This window comes from Hirundo rustica, chromosome 1 (genome assembly GCF_015227805.2).
Source record: "Hirundo rustica isolate bHirRus1 chromosome 1, bHirRus1.pri.v3, whole genome shotgun sequence".
NCBI lineage: Eukaryota > Metazoa > Chordata > Aves > Passeriformes > Hirundinidae > Hirundo > Hirundo rustica.
The window spans coordinates 52,517,745-52,534,291 of NC_053450.1; the positions used below are offsets into that span (position 1 = coordinate 52,517,745).

Here is a 16,547-nt window from a genome sequence, read left to right on the forward strand (position 1 = left end):
GCTTGAAAAAAATACATTTGGTGTATTATGAGTGTATCACCAGTCTTAGAGTGAGAAGGGTTTCGGCTGCCTGGTTTTAGTTTGTGGTATGGGTGATGGAAGCTTTTTTTGGATCTCCCTCTATAGGTGAAAAAAACCCCCAGATCCTGCAGTATCCATTAAAAGATGATTGGCAGGAAACTTTCAAGTAACTTTGTAAATCTTGGGGGCTGTGTCAAATTTGCCTGGATTGAGAGGATGATTTATTTCATCTACCATATAAAGTCAGATCAGAAGACAAATAATACCAGTTTATCAGAAGAATCTTACTGAATGTAAACCTAACTCACATGTATCTTCATCTGCATCTCAGTATTTGGGTTCTCAGTGATTCTCTTTTTAGTCTTTATGTATTTGTATCTTGGTGTTTTGTGTTAGGTCTGCTTAACATTCTCTCAAAATCAAGTGTTTGGAATGAGTTATAGAAATAAAGGCATCAGCCGAATAGTGAGCCCTCTAGTGTAGTAACGTGTTTGATAGTGAGCAGAGCTATTCCCTTCAGAGAAGTGCAGACACCTCTATGGAATAAGGTGTTCAGAGAAGAATTGACTTCCTATGTCTCATGCAATTAATGGCTTAGTTGTACCTTAACACTTGTTTAAATCACTTATATTTTTCAATTTAATCTGAAGGTTGCTTTTGTTGTAGTTTTTTGATAGAAAAGTTGTTGTGTGTTCAGTACTGAGAAAAATTATTTTTAGTAATTTAATGTGTAGTTTTAAAGACCTATAAAGAAGGCTCTTAAAAGTTAATGTACACATGGAATATTCTTGAATAAATTTCATGTTCATATGAAATACCGTTTTTCTAGAGCCCTTGCTATCTTGCTTTCCGATGACACAAACATTGGTAAGGGAGATTAATGCTGCTCAGAATGCTGTGAACCTTATTTTTTGTGCTGAGTGGCATTGCATGAAGGTGATCTCTGCTGGAAGATGTGCTTTTACAGCTTGATATTGAAATTATGCCTCTTGTTTAGACTTGGAAGGAAGTCCTATCCTGAAGGTTTAACATAAATACAGTTTAGAGAGTACACTGCATTGAATACATAAATATAGCAACTACAACTCCAGTAGCAACTATTGCTTTTCTGGGGATCAGTTAGAGTACATGCATAAACAGCATATCATCTCTCTTGCTTATTTTGAGTTTAAGGGGTTGATGCCTTGTTCTCTCAAGTCTATAGGAGCTCAGAAGCCAACAGAAGTTGAAATCTCAAGAGCAGTGACAATATTTTAGTCTCAGTGTTTGCTTTCTTTAAACAGTTGAAAGAATGTGTTGCTTCTATTCCACAATTCATCAAAATTTACTTTTGCATGTGACCAGTACCTTCTAGGTATTTCAGATATTAAGAATGATTTGGTAAGAATAGCATATACGTGTATGAACCACTTGTGCCAGCAGCTTGAGTCTGTTGTAGTATTTAAGAGTTCTTGGTTGCTGTAATGTATATTGTTATAACTAAGGTGATAGAGCACTCTTTGCATGCAACACAGTGTATGTGCCTAACAGGTGTATGATTTAACCTGCTTTTAGCAGTTTGTTGGCAACAAGATATATTTGAAGAGTTACTTGTACTGTATGAACAGATTTCTTTTCCAGAGATATATGTATATTTAAAAACGACCAACCTTTTTTTCAGGTCCCTTTACAGATGTAGTAACTACAAATCTTAAACTACGAAATCCATCAGATAGAAAAGTATGCTTCAAAGTGAAGACCACAGCACCTCGTCGATACTGCGTGAGGCCAAACAGTGGAATTATTGACCCAGGATCATCTGTAATTGTTTCAGGTAAAAATGAATACTCACAGTTGTAGGTTAAGTGTTTTTAAGGCCTTTGATGCAGTTTCCTAATGCTTGATCTTAAAGACTGTTTGAAGTATGTCAGCTTTTAAAAACTTTCTTATTTTTAAATAAAAAAGATTCCCCTCAAAAAGATTCCCCTCATTAGTGTGATGGCAACTTAATGTAGAGCTGCAGTGATACATGAAAAAATTCTCCCTATAGAAATATTTGCCTTTGTCACATTTATCTGTGACTCTCTGAAAGGAGGAAAAGCAAGCTGAAAATGGGCAGTGTCATAAAACAGTACCTTTGCTTCAGACTACTATATTCATCTTTGTATCCTGAAGCAGAGCATTTCTTGGCTGCTCTGATGTGCTTAATGTGTAATGTTTCATAGTTCATTGCATTTAAGAAAAAAATAGTTTGCAACTGTATCAAGTTCCTTTTCTCAAGAAAATGGGAAGGCTAGATACTAGTCTTCAGATTTGGTGACTTATTTTTATAGGTCATTCTCCTGGCCATTTTGTGGTAGAATCTCTAGAATTAGGGGAATTCAGGTTGTAGAGATCAGAAGCAATACAGGTGTGAACTCCTAGATCTCCTAGGTCTAGAAAGCCAATTATTTTAGAACCCTTGGAGATCTCTGTAGCAAAGCAAAAGGGAAATAATAGAGCAATCCTCAGAGCTTTTCAGATTCACATTCTTACATCCTTTGGGAAGTTTAAAAGAAGCTGGAGAACTATCTTCAGGTGATATGTTCAAATGATGCAAAGAAAAATGCAAGAGAAGTTTATGATAGATTAAAATCTTAGAATAAGTTTCCTTGTAGGAGTTTTCTAATCTAATATGATCTACAGAATGAGGCCCTTTAAAACTTCATTATTACTTACCATGGGCAATTCAGCATCTGGACTCAGGTCGTACTTACTGACTTGGGGATGAAAGATTTTACTGAGAATTGATTTAAGATTCAAGTAGTCAAAAACTTCTTTCTTTCCATCTTCAACTACAACTTACAGCCATTTTACCTTAGTTGTATGTTTGATCTGTGATTTTTCCAGTGGATAGTTCGATATCACGGTCAGGATTGTGATGCCTTGCTGGCATTTCTCCTCAGGGAATTGAATAGATTGGCGGATTACATCCTGTGTGTTTCCGTAGTTACAAATCATCCTTTTAAAGCTTCAAATATTTTGGGTTTTTTTAAATGAGTCAGTACTGGAGCTGTAAACAATATTGTGGCTTCAGGATCTCCAATAAAGAGAAACAGTGTCACATTGCTTGAGTCTTCAGTTGGCATAGCAGGAAGTATTTGACGTGCCTATTTCTGTATTACTGTATTCTCGTGCAATTATTCATCTACAGTGACCTCAAGATGTTTTCAAGTGCAGTTGTTTAGTTACAGTGATTCCACAGTGCTTTTCAGAACTAAGTTCTCTTCCCCAAAGTGAAGCTTCAGCTTTTTGATTTTAGGCATGTAATTTCTTGAGGGTCATTTGCTAAGATGCGTGCACAGATTATTTTCCTAGTGACCCACTTTATCTCATCAGTCTCTCAACTGAATGTCTTCAGTGCTGAGTCATCTTTCATATAATTAAAAATAGATTTATCTCGCACTGGTTGTGCAGAAAGAAATAACTATAGGATACTGTGGGCTGAAGCTCTTATGTTCAAAACTGAATGTTGAGGTAGCATTAGCTGTCTTCAGCCTGTTTAATGCATCATGCTGATTCAGAGCCAGCCAAGACGGTTTTTCAATTCATTGTTGGAGATGTGATTTGACAGTCATTTTAAGGACGTCCGCTGACATTTCTTAATCATTTATTACTTTTCATTTGTGATCACTAAGTAGTCTTCTTCAGCCACGTTTTTTTCATTTTTTTTTCCAAAAATACAAATTCCGTAAGAGCTGTTTTTCTTCACCTTGATACCCTAAATTTACTATTTATTATCCTGTCATGTATTGTTTGTTAACTTGTTAACAGCAATTGCTTGTTGGGTTTTTTTTCATAATGTAGCATGTTACTCTTGTTCCTTCACAGATTGTTACTGTTACTTTTTAATGTTTTTCCTTCTGCTTTTGCATTTTTCTAGCTGTATCAGTATCTCTGCCATAGTTTTTCTTTGCTATAAAATAGGTACATATACAGATAGCTGTTATAGGATTCCACGTAATTTTTCTTACACTTTTCTGAAACTGCTTCTGCTTCTCTTAATTTTGTGTAAAGATAAACTGAACTGGAATTCGCATTCTGTGGAATACAGGTGTATGTACAGTGCCAAACAATTTATCTCTCCAGTTCACTGAGTCCTCATCCTCTGGTAGATCAAGTTGCAAATCTACCCTCACATACACATATTTAGACATCTTTTTTTTTGGTCACTTTGACAGGATCTGTTCGTTCATATTTTTATATGAACTGTCTTTTCCTGTAGTAATTACGGAAATAATAGTGTCAGCCACACCTGACTCTGACCTCTCAGTCCCTTTTTCTACAGTGTTTGCACTGCCTTTGCATCTTAGCTTTCAGTGTCTGTTCAATGAGGAATAAATCTAAAGTGGATAGCATGCTTGCTGTAGTGATTAGCTGAAGAATCACAGTTTTATTTTCTCCTTTGAAACAGTAATGCTGCAGCCTTTTGACTATGACCCAAATGAGAAGAGTAAACACAAGTTTATGGTACAAACAACCTATGCACCACCAAATATTACAGATATGGAGGCAGTGGTAAGTAAAAGTGGAGTAAAATGGTTGTTGTATTTTTTATTTTCTTAAATCAAGCTTAACTAGAAATTATCCATGTTTTTGTAATTTCTTTTTGAAGAAGATTTGAGTTTTCTCTGAACAAGTGTGACTTTAAATGTGATTCAGTTTTCAATAAGAGATACAAGGTCAGTTCTTAGAACTTGCCTGTAGTGATTAACCTAGAGGTTATTGAATGGAAATAGTAATGAGTCTAAGGTAAGGTCAGTTCAGTGTTAAAATATGGGCATATTATACCTTTGTATGCATCTACTTTGAAAGAGATAAATAGATTGCATTTGAGGGAATCAAGAGTATATTCACGCAGCAAGCCTGAAGCTGCATGAAAATGGGTTCACTTGGTGTGAAAAGTGTTTAAGTGAAATGATGAATGGGATTAAAATGAATTAAAACATTTTCAAGACTTAAGATGTATTGAAAGATACCTACAAGATACCAAGTGGCTAAACACAGCACAAACAATAGATTTATTTTCTGTTTTAATAGAACATGTTGTAGCTTTAGTTCTTAGGCTGGGTCAGTCTGATGCAAGATCTAGAAAGAAGATACGTAGGTTTGTGCTTGTTCAGAAGTAAGGTGCCTCTTTCTGATTTTACTGACTGGCAGCAATGGAATGAAGCCCTCAGTTTTCAGAATGGTGTATGTGGACTCACATAAGTATGTCCTAAGGTGGAGGTCAACATTTACATGCTTCTAACTCTACAAACTATTTGAAGGACTGCCTGGGTTCACACAGGTACATTTGATGTTCATTCAAGGCAGAGAAGGAGAGGGGAAACAAAGGATAAAGATGAGGTTTTATAAATTGCTGAAATCCAAGAGACCTTTTCAGGTTTGGGCTCTATCCCCTTATATGAAGGCAAAGACTACTGTGGCATCAGTCTTCACTGGAAGCAGTGGAAACCGTTCTAGATTTTGTGAAGCTTTGGAGACGTGAAAGTTAACATCTGTCTGCTTTTTTGAACTGGTTTGTTTTTCTTCGTATGCTCTAGTAGCTCTTGGTTATGTGTGGTAAATGAAGCATGCCTATTTCGTGAGGATATAAAAACTAATTTCAGAAATACCTTTCAAATAACTGCTTTCTTAGCAAGTTCAGGTATACAAGACTGAGAAACAGATCTTGCAGAAAACAGCTAATTGTAGTTTAAAGTCACTGGATAGCTAATGCTGCTGGAAAAAAATAGGAAGGGTGTTATGAAAAAGCAGAATATTTGAATCTGTAACACCTATAGTAACAGTAGAGGACCTGTTAGAAAAATTGCTGCAGACTAAAGAGCAGTCTCTGAGCCTAAGAAATTAAGGCAACTACATGAAGTGCATGCTTTGAAAGTTAATTGTCAGTTGAGTAGAGATTCCAGTATAGTTCAGTTATTTAAATATACTGAGAACCATTAGAATTCTAATGTTTTTTATAAACAGCTTTGGAAAATTCTCTTGGCCCAAATTGTCACATTAAATGCAGTAAAAGGACAAAGTGGTTAAAAGTCTAAAATTCAAAGAACTAAAGAAATTGACTCTAGAACACATGTAGAGTCACTAAACGGTGTCTTTCAGTCTTTTATTTAAAATCCCATCCCAAGATGGGATACAAGAAATACATTTACTGAGGCATAACAGGTCTAGAACTTTCTTCTCAAACTGACTCAGGTGCTGCTTGTTTCTCATTGTGTGTTAAGAAACCTGTGTTGTCCCCTCCCTATTTTATACAAACCTCTGATGAATCCATCCTTGCATTCAGTTTACTCTTTATAATTTCCAGACTTTAACCATTTCTAACTTTTGTTACTTCACAGCAGTGAGTGTTAACTAAAAGCATTGTTCATAAACAAGTCTGAAAATTGCAGGGAGGGTAAGCACAGTGTTTGTATGTATAGGAAGGCAGTGCTAAGAGCAAGCTTATGAACTGTTGAGATGTTTGCATGAGTCCAACATGTTAAATAACTGTATTAATTGTTTTCTTAGTGGAAAGAAGCAAAACCTGATGAGTTAATGGACTCCAAATTGAGATGTGTGTTTGAAATGCCCAACGAAAATGATAAACTGGTAAGTAAGGAATAAGAAACTGTCATACATTGACTGGTAAGATCTCACAGAAATTTCAGGGGTTTTTTTTAACCTATTTGATTTAATGATTGAATGATTGATGGAATTTATACTAAATTAGACAGGAGGAGTGTTCAGTATGTAACTTTTTAAGGATTCATAGAATCATGGAACAGCCCAGGTTTAAAGGGACCTTGTAATACCATCGGGTCCAAGATCTTGTCCGAAAGGGAACACTCTGTCCAACCACATCTTTAAAAATTCCAGCAACGGAGAGCAATGCCAAAAAATATCTTTTTGCTATTCTTCTAGTTTATAGTTTTCAGATGCAATCTCAGTTTAATCTTGGGGGGAAGGGGATGTAGGGATTGCTTTGTGGTCTGGATTTTTTTGGTGGTTTTGTTGTTTTTTTTCTTGCTTTTTGATAAAGATGAAGGTGTAAACTTCCTAAGTGTGTGTTAAACATTAAAAACATAAAGGTTTAGCATTTATTATCAAGGCACTTAGTTAACTGCTTTCTGGCTTTATTTTATAAGGTGTATAATGTAGTGAGGGAAATGTAATGGATTATACAAAACTACCTCCTTTTGTACTTTCTCCTGAGAAACTGTCCCTAGAGACATAGGAGCTTACTCTTTAATTAAAAGGTCAGCTCTTTACAGCCACTCTTAAAGGCCTTTGGGCCCTTTTAGGGCCAACTCTTTAAGACCATATTTCTTAAAATGCAGGAGTTGTCTGTCCTGGTGTAAGAAATCAAGGAAGGCAGGCCAGAAGATGGCATGGCTGAGCAAGGCTCTGCTCCTTGTATTGAGGAGTAAGAAGGCAATGCACAGCCAGTGGAAGCTGGGACACATGACTTGGGAAGTACAGGGCTATGGTTTAGGGCTGTGTAGGGGTGGGATCGGGAAAACTGAGGCACAGATGAAATGGGCTGTGGCAAGGGATGTAAGGATTAACGAGAAGGGACTCCGTAAGTACAGAATATGTCAGAAGAGAAAGGACAAGGAGAGTGAACCCCCTGATAAATAAGAAAGGAGAACTGGTGACAGCAAATATGGAGAACGTTGAGGTACTCACTGAGTTCTTTGCCTCAGTCTTCACTGGCAATCAGGCTTGCCATGTCTTGGGGATTGTCATGGTTGAAAAGCTGGACATAAATCTGCAGTGTGTGCTCTCAGCCCAGAAAGCCAATTGCATCTGGGACTGCCTCACAAGAAATGCGGCCAGCAGGTCAAGGGAAGATATTCTTTCTCACCCTGCTCTGCCCTTGTGAGACCCCATTTGAAGTCCTGAGTCCAGCTCTGGGTTCCCCAGCATCGGAAGTATGTGGACCTGTTGGAGCAAGTCCAGAGGACCATGAAGGTGGCTCAGAGGGCTGGAGCTGAACTGAGCTTCACTCTCCTATGAAGACAAGCAGAGAGAACTGGGGTTGTTCAGCCTGGAGAAGGGAAGGCTCCATGGACACCTCAATGCAGCAACTTTTAACACAGACAGATACTGATAACACAAGGGGGAATGATTTTAAACTAAAAGAGGAAGGATTTGGGTTAGATGTTCGGAGGAAATTCTTTACTCAGGAGGTAGTGAGGCACTGGAACAGGTTTCCCAGAGAGCTTGTGAATATCCCATCCCTGAAGGTGTTCAAGGCTGTGTTGGATCAGGCTTTGAGCAGTCTGATATGGTGAAAATTGTCCCTGTCCATTGTGGTGGGGAGAGGTTGGAACTACATCTTCTTTGAGGTTCCTTCCAACCCAAACTATTCTATGGTTGTGTGATTTTGAGCAGAACTGTGGGAATTAGATTGTTAATTTTAATATTGTTCTTTTCACAGCTTTTTGTGACTTTTCAAAGTTAGTAATGTGTATTTCAGATGCTGTGAGACTTAAATTTCATGTTTGTTCAGCACTTTATTTTCCTTCACTAAAAGGTATTAGAAGTGCAAACCATATGTGTCACACATACTTCATAGGAGTTTGTGACATGACCTCTTTTGGCTTTAGTTTGTTTTGTGTCTTACTACTGCAGGATTACTTTCTTGCTTTTATTTCACACCCCTCCCCCCCTCCCCAAGTTCAAATGCTCTTTGGTGTATTTTATGCCCTTTTTTGGATGCCTTCTGGGTCAGTGTTAAGCAGCTAAAGTATTAATTTGTGTCTCAGTAGAGTGTAATACCAGTTAAACAGTGCATTCATCTCTTGGTTTTTTAATACTTGAGCTAATCAGAATTGAACTGTCGGTGTGTCCATTCAGCTTACTGTAAAGATAAACCTCATTGCACTATATTAGTAGCTTCATTGTTTTACTTTTAAGCTGTGGATGATTTTTCTCTAGGGAAGTAAATTCTCAAATCATTCTTGATGTTTGTAGAATGATATAGATGCAAGCAAATCCGCCCCAGTACTGAACACATCTAAGCAGGATGGACCGATGCCAAAACCACATAGTGTTTCACTTAATGATACTGAAACAAGGAAGCTCGTGGAGGAGTGCAAAAGACTTCAGGCAGAGATTATGAAGCTGACAGATGAAAATCGGCACCTGAGAGTAAGTTCTGTGTCCACATTTATACTGAAGTGGTTTCACTCTTCTTGATTGAAAGGTCTAGTTTGTAATTAGACCAAAAGATACATGTTCCAGCAAGTAGATAAAGCTGTTAGAATGTCAAGATTGATTCATAGTATGACTTTACTGTCCTGCATATAATGTATATTTTGAACTCAATCACAAGTCAGTGATTGAGACTTTGTGATTGTCATGGATGAGACATTAGAGCTGCATAATTTTCTTAAATGAAGTGGTCCTGTCTTAGGTGAACTTAGTTACTTTAAGTCTAAGTCAAAGCTACCGAATTAGTAGCTTTTTAAAAGTACTTTATTTTCCGTTAATGAGTAAGAGAGATCCAAAGCAGTAACATTTTGTATTGCAAACAGCTAGTGAGCAAGAGCAATTGTTTGGCCAGAGGAGGTAAGCAAACACTACTTTCTTGTACATTTATGTAAAGGTGTCATTTCAGTGACCTATAAACTAGTCAATACATGACTTTTCATGTCTTTTCTATATATTTGCTTTTGGAACAGTTCTGACAATTTCATTGGCCGTGTTAGCCTTTTAAAGAACTGAGAAATAATATGATTATCTCCACACCTGTTATTCTGATGACATTGACACTAAACAAAGCAGATGTTTCTCCTTAACAATACGGAATTACTGCTATTTAATTTTGGCACATATTAAGTAAGAGCAGAATGCTTCATTTGGCCTAGCAAGGGTTTTGGTATGTTTTTTAAACAGAGAGACTAGTGAATTACACTCCTTATATAAAATGCAGTTTTCAATGTTCATGTTTGGGATTTGGGTATAATGTTATGTTGTATGTGTTGAGGGTTTTTTCCAAACTTTATTTAAATACTCACCACTAAATATGGCCTTTTGAGTTCAGACTTTACTATCCTAGTGATGTATTTATGGTTTTTTCCATCTGTGTTTTTTCCTCCCCTCAGGATGAAGGCTTGAGGCTCAGAAAGGTAGCGCATTCGGATAAATCTGGATCACCCACAGCTTTGGCCCTCAGAGATAATGGCTCTAATTCTCTTCCTTCACTTCTTGTTGTAATTGCAGCCATTTTCATTGGATTCTTTCTAGGGAAGTTCATCTTGTAGAAAGAATGAGTGAGAGAAGCATGCAAAACTGCAGCTTCTTTTTTGTTTTGTTTTGTTTTCTTTTTTGTTTTCTCTTGGCCAGAAAAAGGTTTGTTTACCTACCACATCATGGGTAGTATGGCCCGAACAGCCGTTCTTGTGTACAGCATCATAACAGGCTTTGCCTTTAATGATCTCGCACGGTTAGAAAACACAATCTGAAAAGACAAACTGTTCAGCTGCTGGACAAAATTGTACATTCAGTCATCAATAGCAGGTATCAGTTGCACAGTCAGTCCTTTATGAAAATTCATAAATAAAGAATTGTTCCTTCTTTCTGTGGTTTTAATAAGAATTCAAAAATTGTTCAGAGTCTTGTAAATGTTATTTTAATAATCCTTTAAAATTTTATCTGTTGCTGTTACCTCTTGACAAATGATTTATTAGATTGCTAATCCCACTCATTCAGGAATATGACAAGAGGTATTCTGGGGGAAATGGTGCCTCTTACTGTGTAAATTTTCTCCTTACCTTACTTTGCTAATATCATGGCAGAATTTCTTTCTTATTCCTTGTGAGGCATTGTTGAGAGTTCTTCATCTTTAACAGTCCTGTCCCATAATATTTAACATGACAAAAGAAATAAAATTGTTAACAGATTTTTCTGCTGGGTAGCCTGTTTGTGTGTGTCGTGCTTTTAGAGGGGATTCTTAACAAGTTCATTGTTCATGGTAATTTGCTACTTGTAACAAATGGCTATTTTGAAGTTTATTTGCTTTAGTCTCTGGCTTTGACTGTTGTAATTGAAGCTTGGGAAAGAAAAAAAAAAAAAAAAAAGGCTTCCATTCCATTTGTTTAAGAATTGAACTATTTTCTGGCTGCTTTCAGCTACCAAGAGGATGGTTATCAAACTTGTTTTGGGACAGAATAATTTGGATATCCAGCAGGTGCAAATGCCAGACATGAATGTTTTCAATATGTTAATAATTTGCTTGGATTGTGCAGGAGTGTAATAATCAACCTTCTGTTCCATCTTTGGATCTTCTGGGTGTCTTCCAGGAGTCAACATTATTTTTGGATTTCTTAAGGGTACTTAATTCACATATATTAACTTACTCAGTTTATAATTCTGTCTTAGCAGATATTAAAAAATGCAAGTTGAATCATTCAGACACCTGTCGTGAATTCCATGATGCAGAAGAGTTGATATTTGCTGAGTCGCTCACCTTTTGCTCAGTTGCTCACCTTTGGGAAGTAAAAATCATTTTGTGCAACTCTTGGCAGACCTACCTGTTTTAACCATGTATAGCTAAGTTTCAAAAAATGCATTTTTGGGGTCTGAAATGCTTCCTTGCACTTAATCTTACGTCTTGCCTCATCTCTGAATATGTCATAAAAACAAACAGTAGTATTGAAACAAAATATTATCTGTACTTCTGAGTAAGCATAATCCAATACAGGGAATTACTTGTAAACTTGAAAGATGTTGAAGGGGTATACTCCTGTAAGCAAAATTGTGTATGCTCTTGGACAGCTTGATTTGATGTGGTGCAGCTAAGTGTGTTAGACCTTGGTATATGCACACCTTCTGAGAACAATGTTCTGGGAAAGATGTATGTTATCCTGGTTGCCTTTGATTTCTAGTGCTTTTTTTTAAGAAAAAAAATTGCATCATGTCCTGTCATAGCTCTCTGTGACAAACTTTTTTTATAAAATCTTGCACATGTACAAGGAAGATGATGGAGAAAATGCAAATACTGCTTATCTTTTCACTTAAGCATGCAAGCACTGATGTTTCCAATTACTTGTTCCAGTGTCTGCATTCAAGTTTCCATCCTAGTGACTGGAAAAAACTGTGTTAAGGTTTTGATTATTTTGGTTCCGCTGGTTCAGAATGGTGTATTTCTTCTGATTTTTTTTTCTCTAACAGAACATTTCCACATCAAACTTTCATAGCCTGTTCCAAACTGATTACGTGGAAAATAACGAAAGCAATACTGTGCAGGATGTAGTTTGCTTCAGACAGAGCAGTCATTCCTGCGTTGAAGGGAGAAAACCAAACTCTCTGGAAGATCTTAAAATGTTTACAGCGTGGTGTACAAAGGTTTTCAAAGGTGCTAACACTTAGAGGACTTTAAACCAGAAAAACAGGTCATTGCTCAATGCAGCTGACTCAGGTTTTGATATCTGGCAGCAGAAATATGGTAAAAGTAATGGTAAAATCAGAATGAAATAACATTTTTTCATAAATAAGAACACAGTTGATGGTAAAACTTTGGTCGTGGTTTAAGTGATGTTTTCAAGGTGAAAGTGTACAGCGCTCTTGTAACCAGAGTTCTCAGTAATGCTCCAAGGAGACTGTCTTGGTTTCCCGTAATCCCTTCATAGCTGTATATAAAATGTAATGCTAAAACTATTTTGCTCTCAGGAGTCACTTTGGATGAGATCAACTGTATTCAATGAATTATGTAATATGGATTAAATTGTTTGTCTTTGTTCCTGAAATGGTTAGAACTTCTTGCTTTGTCTGCCTGCTTACTCGTGTATGTAAGCACAGGGAAATACAGTCTCTCCACCTGCTCCTGGTGAGATGAGCAGAAGGTGATGCCCCTAAAGTCATGTGAGGGTAAATGCCTAACTTCCGTTAAATACACGTTGCAAATTGCTCTTCTAATTTCTCAAAAGAGCAAGATGACACAAGTATGCAGTATCAAAGTAGTTATTTAATTTTTTTTATGAATATAGCACTTTAAAAAAGAGTAGTAGGGTTCAGGGGAAAAAAAAAATAAACCTAGTTAACTAGAAGATACAGCTTCTGTAGTAATTCTGGGCACCAAACTTGACCCACTTAAAAAAAAAAAAAAAATATATATATATATATATAAAGATCATTTAAGAAAAAAGTTATTTGTATCAGTGCACAAGTTACTTGTGCGTTTCTACTCATTCTCTAAAAGCTGTTGACAAACACTGTTGCCCAGGCTTGCATGTTTCTGCTGCTACGTTTGAAGCCAGCTTACTTAAAAGAAGCAACCAAACATTAGCTTGGAACTTCATTATCCTCGGGAGGAAGGAGGGTGGAGGGAGGAGTTGAAAGGTGACATTTTGCCAAAGGGGAAAAGACAAAGTCAATAAGCAAAACTTATCTTTCAGGCCTTCTTCAAAGTTATTAAAGGTTGAAGTGTTAATAAAATGTTAAAAATGTAGCAGTGTCCTTTTTATTTTGGAACTTCTCCCTGACTCCATCCTGCAGACTGCTGCTAGTGAAGAGGTGTATCTGGTCTCATGGGCGCTGTTACTGCTCTGCTCTAGGTTTTGCTGGTAAATGGCAAGAGGCTGCCTTGGATGAAGAGTCAGTGTCAGAATGAAGAACAAGTGCCTGGATCCAGGCAGCACTGAGGATCCTGATGGGTCTGTCAGATTTACAAGAATCTTCTTGACAAATAATTTTCCTTTTTTGTGTCCCCAGGTTATGTGTGAATTGACTTGCTGGAGCAAACACTTTTTTCAGTGGGTAGCAAAAGATGGAATGAGAGCTACACGGTTATAGAGCAACCCTAATAAGTATTTGCTCTGATACTGAAATGCCCCACTCTCCCAAGTTTGCAGGCAGGATTGAAATCCCGTAGCTTGTCTTTTTAGCCACGTTGCTGTGAAGGTAATAGTTCACTGCCTTGCCTGCTACTCTGGCTCCTGCGGAATGGCTTTGTGGGGGGTGTCCTGGAAGGCCCATCTTGTGCCTAGCACTTGCCACTGCTGCTAGCAAGCCTCTGTCTTTGCTGATCCTGAGCTGTGGTAGCTTTAAAGTGGTGGCACAGTGGAGTGTTGGACAAGATGGGGAGCTAACTGCAGGAGTCAGTTTTCACAAGGGCTTGAGCTCCTTCCTGTGGGAATACTGAAACTAATGATGATAAAAAAATGAAGTAGGTTATTTCTTGTCCAAATGTGTTTCCCAGGGGCACTCAAATAGTGTAACCAAGTGTCTGATTGAAGTTAGTCTGTTGTGGTTTTCTGTTTCAGTGTGTGTTAGGTACATTGAATTGCTGATTCTGACAGGGCTGCATAAGCAGAGGTAGTGCTGGTGTTGTCACCCCTTATGTGTTTGCTGTGTATGTGACAAATGATCATGTAGAACGGAGGTCTTGTGCAAAGAAAAAAACAGTTGATTCTTATCTTTTATCTGGCATTGTCATTACTGCCAGGGGGTGGTTGGGTCAGTGCCTGTGTCTCATTTGCTGGGACAAGGGTTTATTATGTGTTTGTCTGGTGAACTAGATCTGGAAACTGCTTTGGATGAAATTATTGTTTCATCCCCTACAAATTGTTTTAACTGAATCCTGGTATAAGCATCTCCACCACATTGCAGTGCCATTTGATTTAAAACTTGGTACCAGTTTATGTAATGTTGGTAGCATTGCCAGCAGGGTATTGAATCCCTGTTTGTACTGCAGCTACTCTCATGCTAGCAGTGGTGGAAGGCTGATGTCCTCCTTCTTAGAGAAAATTTAAAAGGGTGTTTGTGATAACCAAGCACAGAGATTTGAGACAGACAGCCATAATTACAGTGAAGCAGTCTGAGCTCAAACTCTTAAAATAAATGAAACAGTAATTGAAGGGTGGCCAAAATAGTTATTGTTACCTTTTGAATTGGTTGATAAGAAAAAAAGCATTGCGAGTTGTTTTGTTTAGTTGTGGTGGATTGCTTTTTTTTTTTTTTTTTTTTTTTTTAAGATAGACTGCTGATCATCCAAGTTCTGCAAGGGAAAAGAAACCCAACAAATTGCCATAGTCTAGGAATAATTATTTCAGGATAATATGGAAAGTTTTTACTAATATTGGTGCAGGCTCACATGCAAAGGTGAATTTAGAGAGACTGCTATTGGGGTTCAGTGTCTAAGCTCTTCACACAGTTGGTAGTAGTTAAATAGCAGTTTTTGTGAGTGTCTCAGTCTGCCTTATCATGGATGGGTTATTCTGGCTTTTGAGATGGGGAAACTAAGGCTTGAATGTTGAGGCAAATGACTAGGTAGTTTAAGCATAGTCCATATTCTCTAGCATATACTCTCTCCTGTTTCTCATCAAGTATTCCTTGAGCCATGTCCAAGTCTTTTTTGTGTTTGTTGGATTTCAAAAATGCTGCTTCATGTTGCTTAGACATCTGTAATAGTCTTTTGAAGCAGCTTCCTAAAGACTTAACTGTTGCTTTGTCTGTTCCTGAATCCAAGTGTTGAACAGACAGAAAATGTAACTGTTAGGTGTTTAAAAGTGGAATGTACTCACTGGGATTATAATGCCTGACCTCTGCCAAAGATAGTTGAGGGGGGGAAAAAGGAAAAAATATGCTAAACATTTGGGTGCGTTTTGTTTGTAGTTCTGAAACATAAAAGTCAGTCTATGTTGCAAGAAACTTCTGTGGGGCCAGTGCTGTTTGCACTTGACAAGTAAAAGAAAGCAAACTGTCCCAAATGTGTATAGCTGCCCTGTTAGCGGGGGTATATATTGCTGCACTGGGTTTCCGTGGCACGGCTTTGGTACCAGGAAGGGACTGCAGGGGTGGCTTCTGTGAGAAGCTGCCAGAAGCTTCCCTGGTGTTCTACAGTGCCAATTCCAGCTGCCTCCAGGATGGACCTAACACTGGCCAAGGCTGAGTCTATCAGTGATGGTGGCAGTGACTCTGGAATAACACGGCTATGAAGGGGAAAAAGGTACTGCGCAAGAGCAGATTGCAGCCAGAGAGTGAGAATATGTGAGAGAAAGCCCTGCAGGCAGCAGGGTCAGTGGAGAAGGAGGGGGAGGAGCTGCTCCAGGCACCAGCGTTGAGCCTCCCCTGCAGCCCGTGGGGCAGCCCGTGGTGAGGCAGCTGTGCCCCTACAACTCATGGGGGTTCACGGGGATGCAGAGATCCTCCTGCAGCCCATGGAGGGCCCCACGCTGGAGCAGGGGGATGCTCGAAGAAGCTGTGACCTTGTGGGAAACTTGCAGTGGAGCAGGCCCCTGGCAGGACCTATATACCCATGGAGAGATGAGCCAATGCTGAAGGTTTTCTGGCAGCACTTGTGACCATGCTGGAGCAGTCTGCTCCTGGAGGACGACACCCTGTGGAAGGGACCTATGATGGAGCAGTTTGTGAAGAACTGCAGCCCATGGGAAGGACTCACGTTAGAGAAGTTTGTGAAAGACTGTCTCTTATGGGAGGGACGCCATGCTGGAACAGGGAAAGAGTGTGTGAGTCGTTCCTTGAAGAAGGAGTGGCAGAGACAATGTGTGATGAAC

The 16,547-nt window shown here is 38.3% G+C and overlaps 1 protein-coding gene across 1 annotated transcript in view; it reads left to right on the plus strand.

The window, feature by feature from the left end:
* The window catches only part of VAPA (VAMP associated protein A), a 28,103-nt gene extending 15,324 nt beyond the window's left edge, over nt 1-12,779 (plus strand). The window contains exons 2-6 of the mRNA XM_040065044.2: nt 1,682-1,834; nt 4,454-4,557; nt 6,556-6,636; nt 9,004-9,180; nt 10,137-12,779. Of these exons, the coding sequence (XP_039920978.1) occupies nt 1,682-1,834; nt 4,454-4,557; nt 6,556-6,636; nt 9,004-9,180; nt 10,137-10,295 (674 nt within the window). The 3' untranslated portion in view covers nt 10,296-12,779. The remainder of the gene's footprint in view (nt 1-1,681; nt 1,835-4,453; nt 4,558-6,555; nt 6,637-9,003; nt 9,181-10,136) is intronic.
* The last annotated feature ends 3,768 nt before the right edge of the window (nt 12,780-16,547 follow it).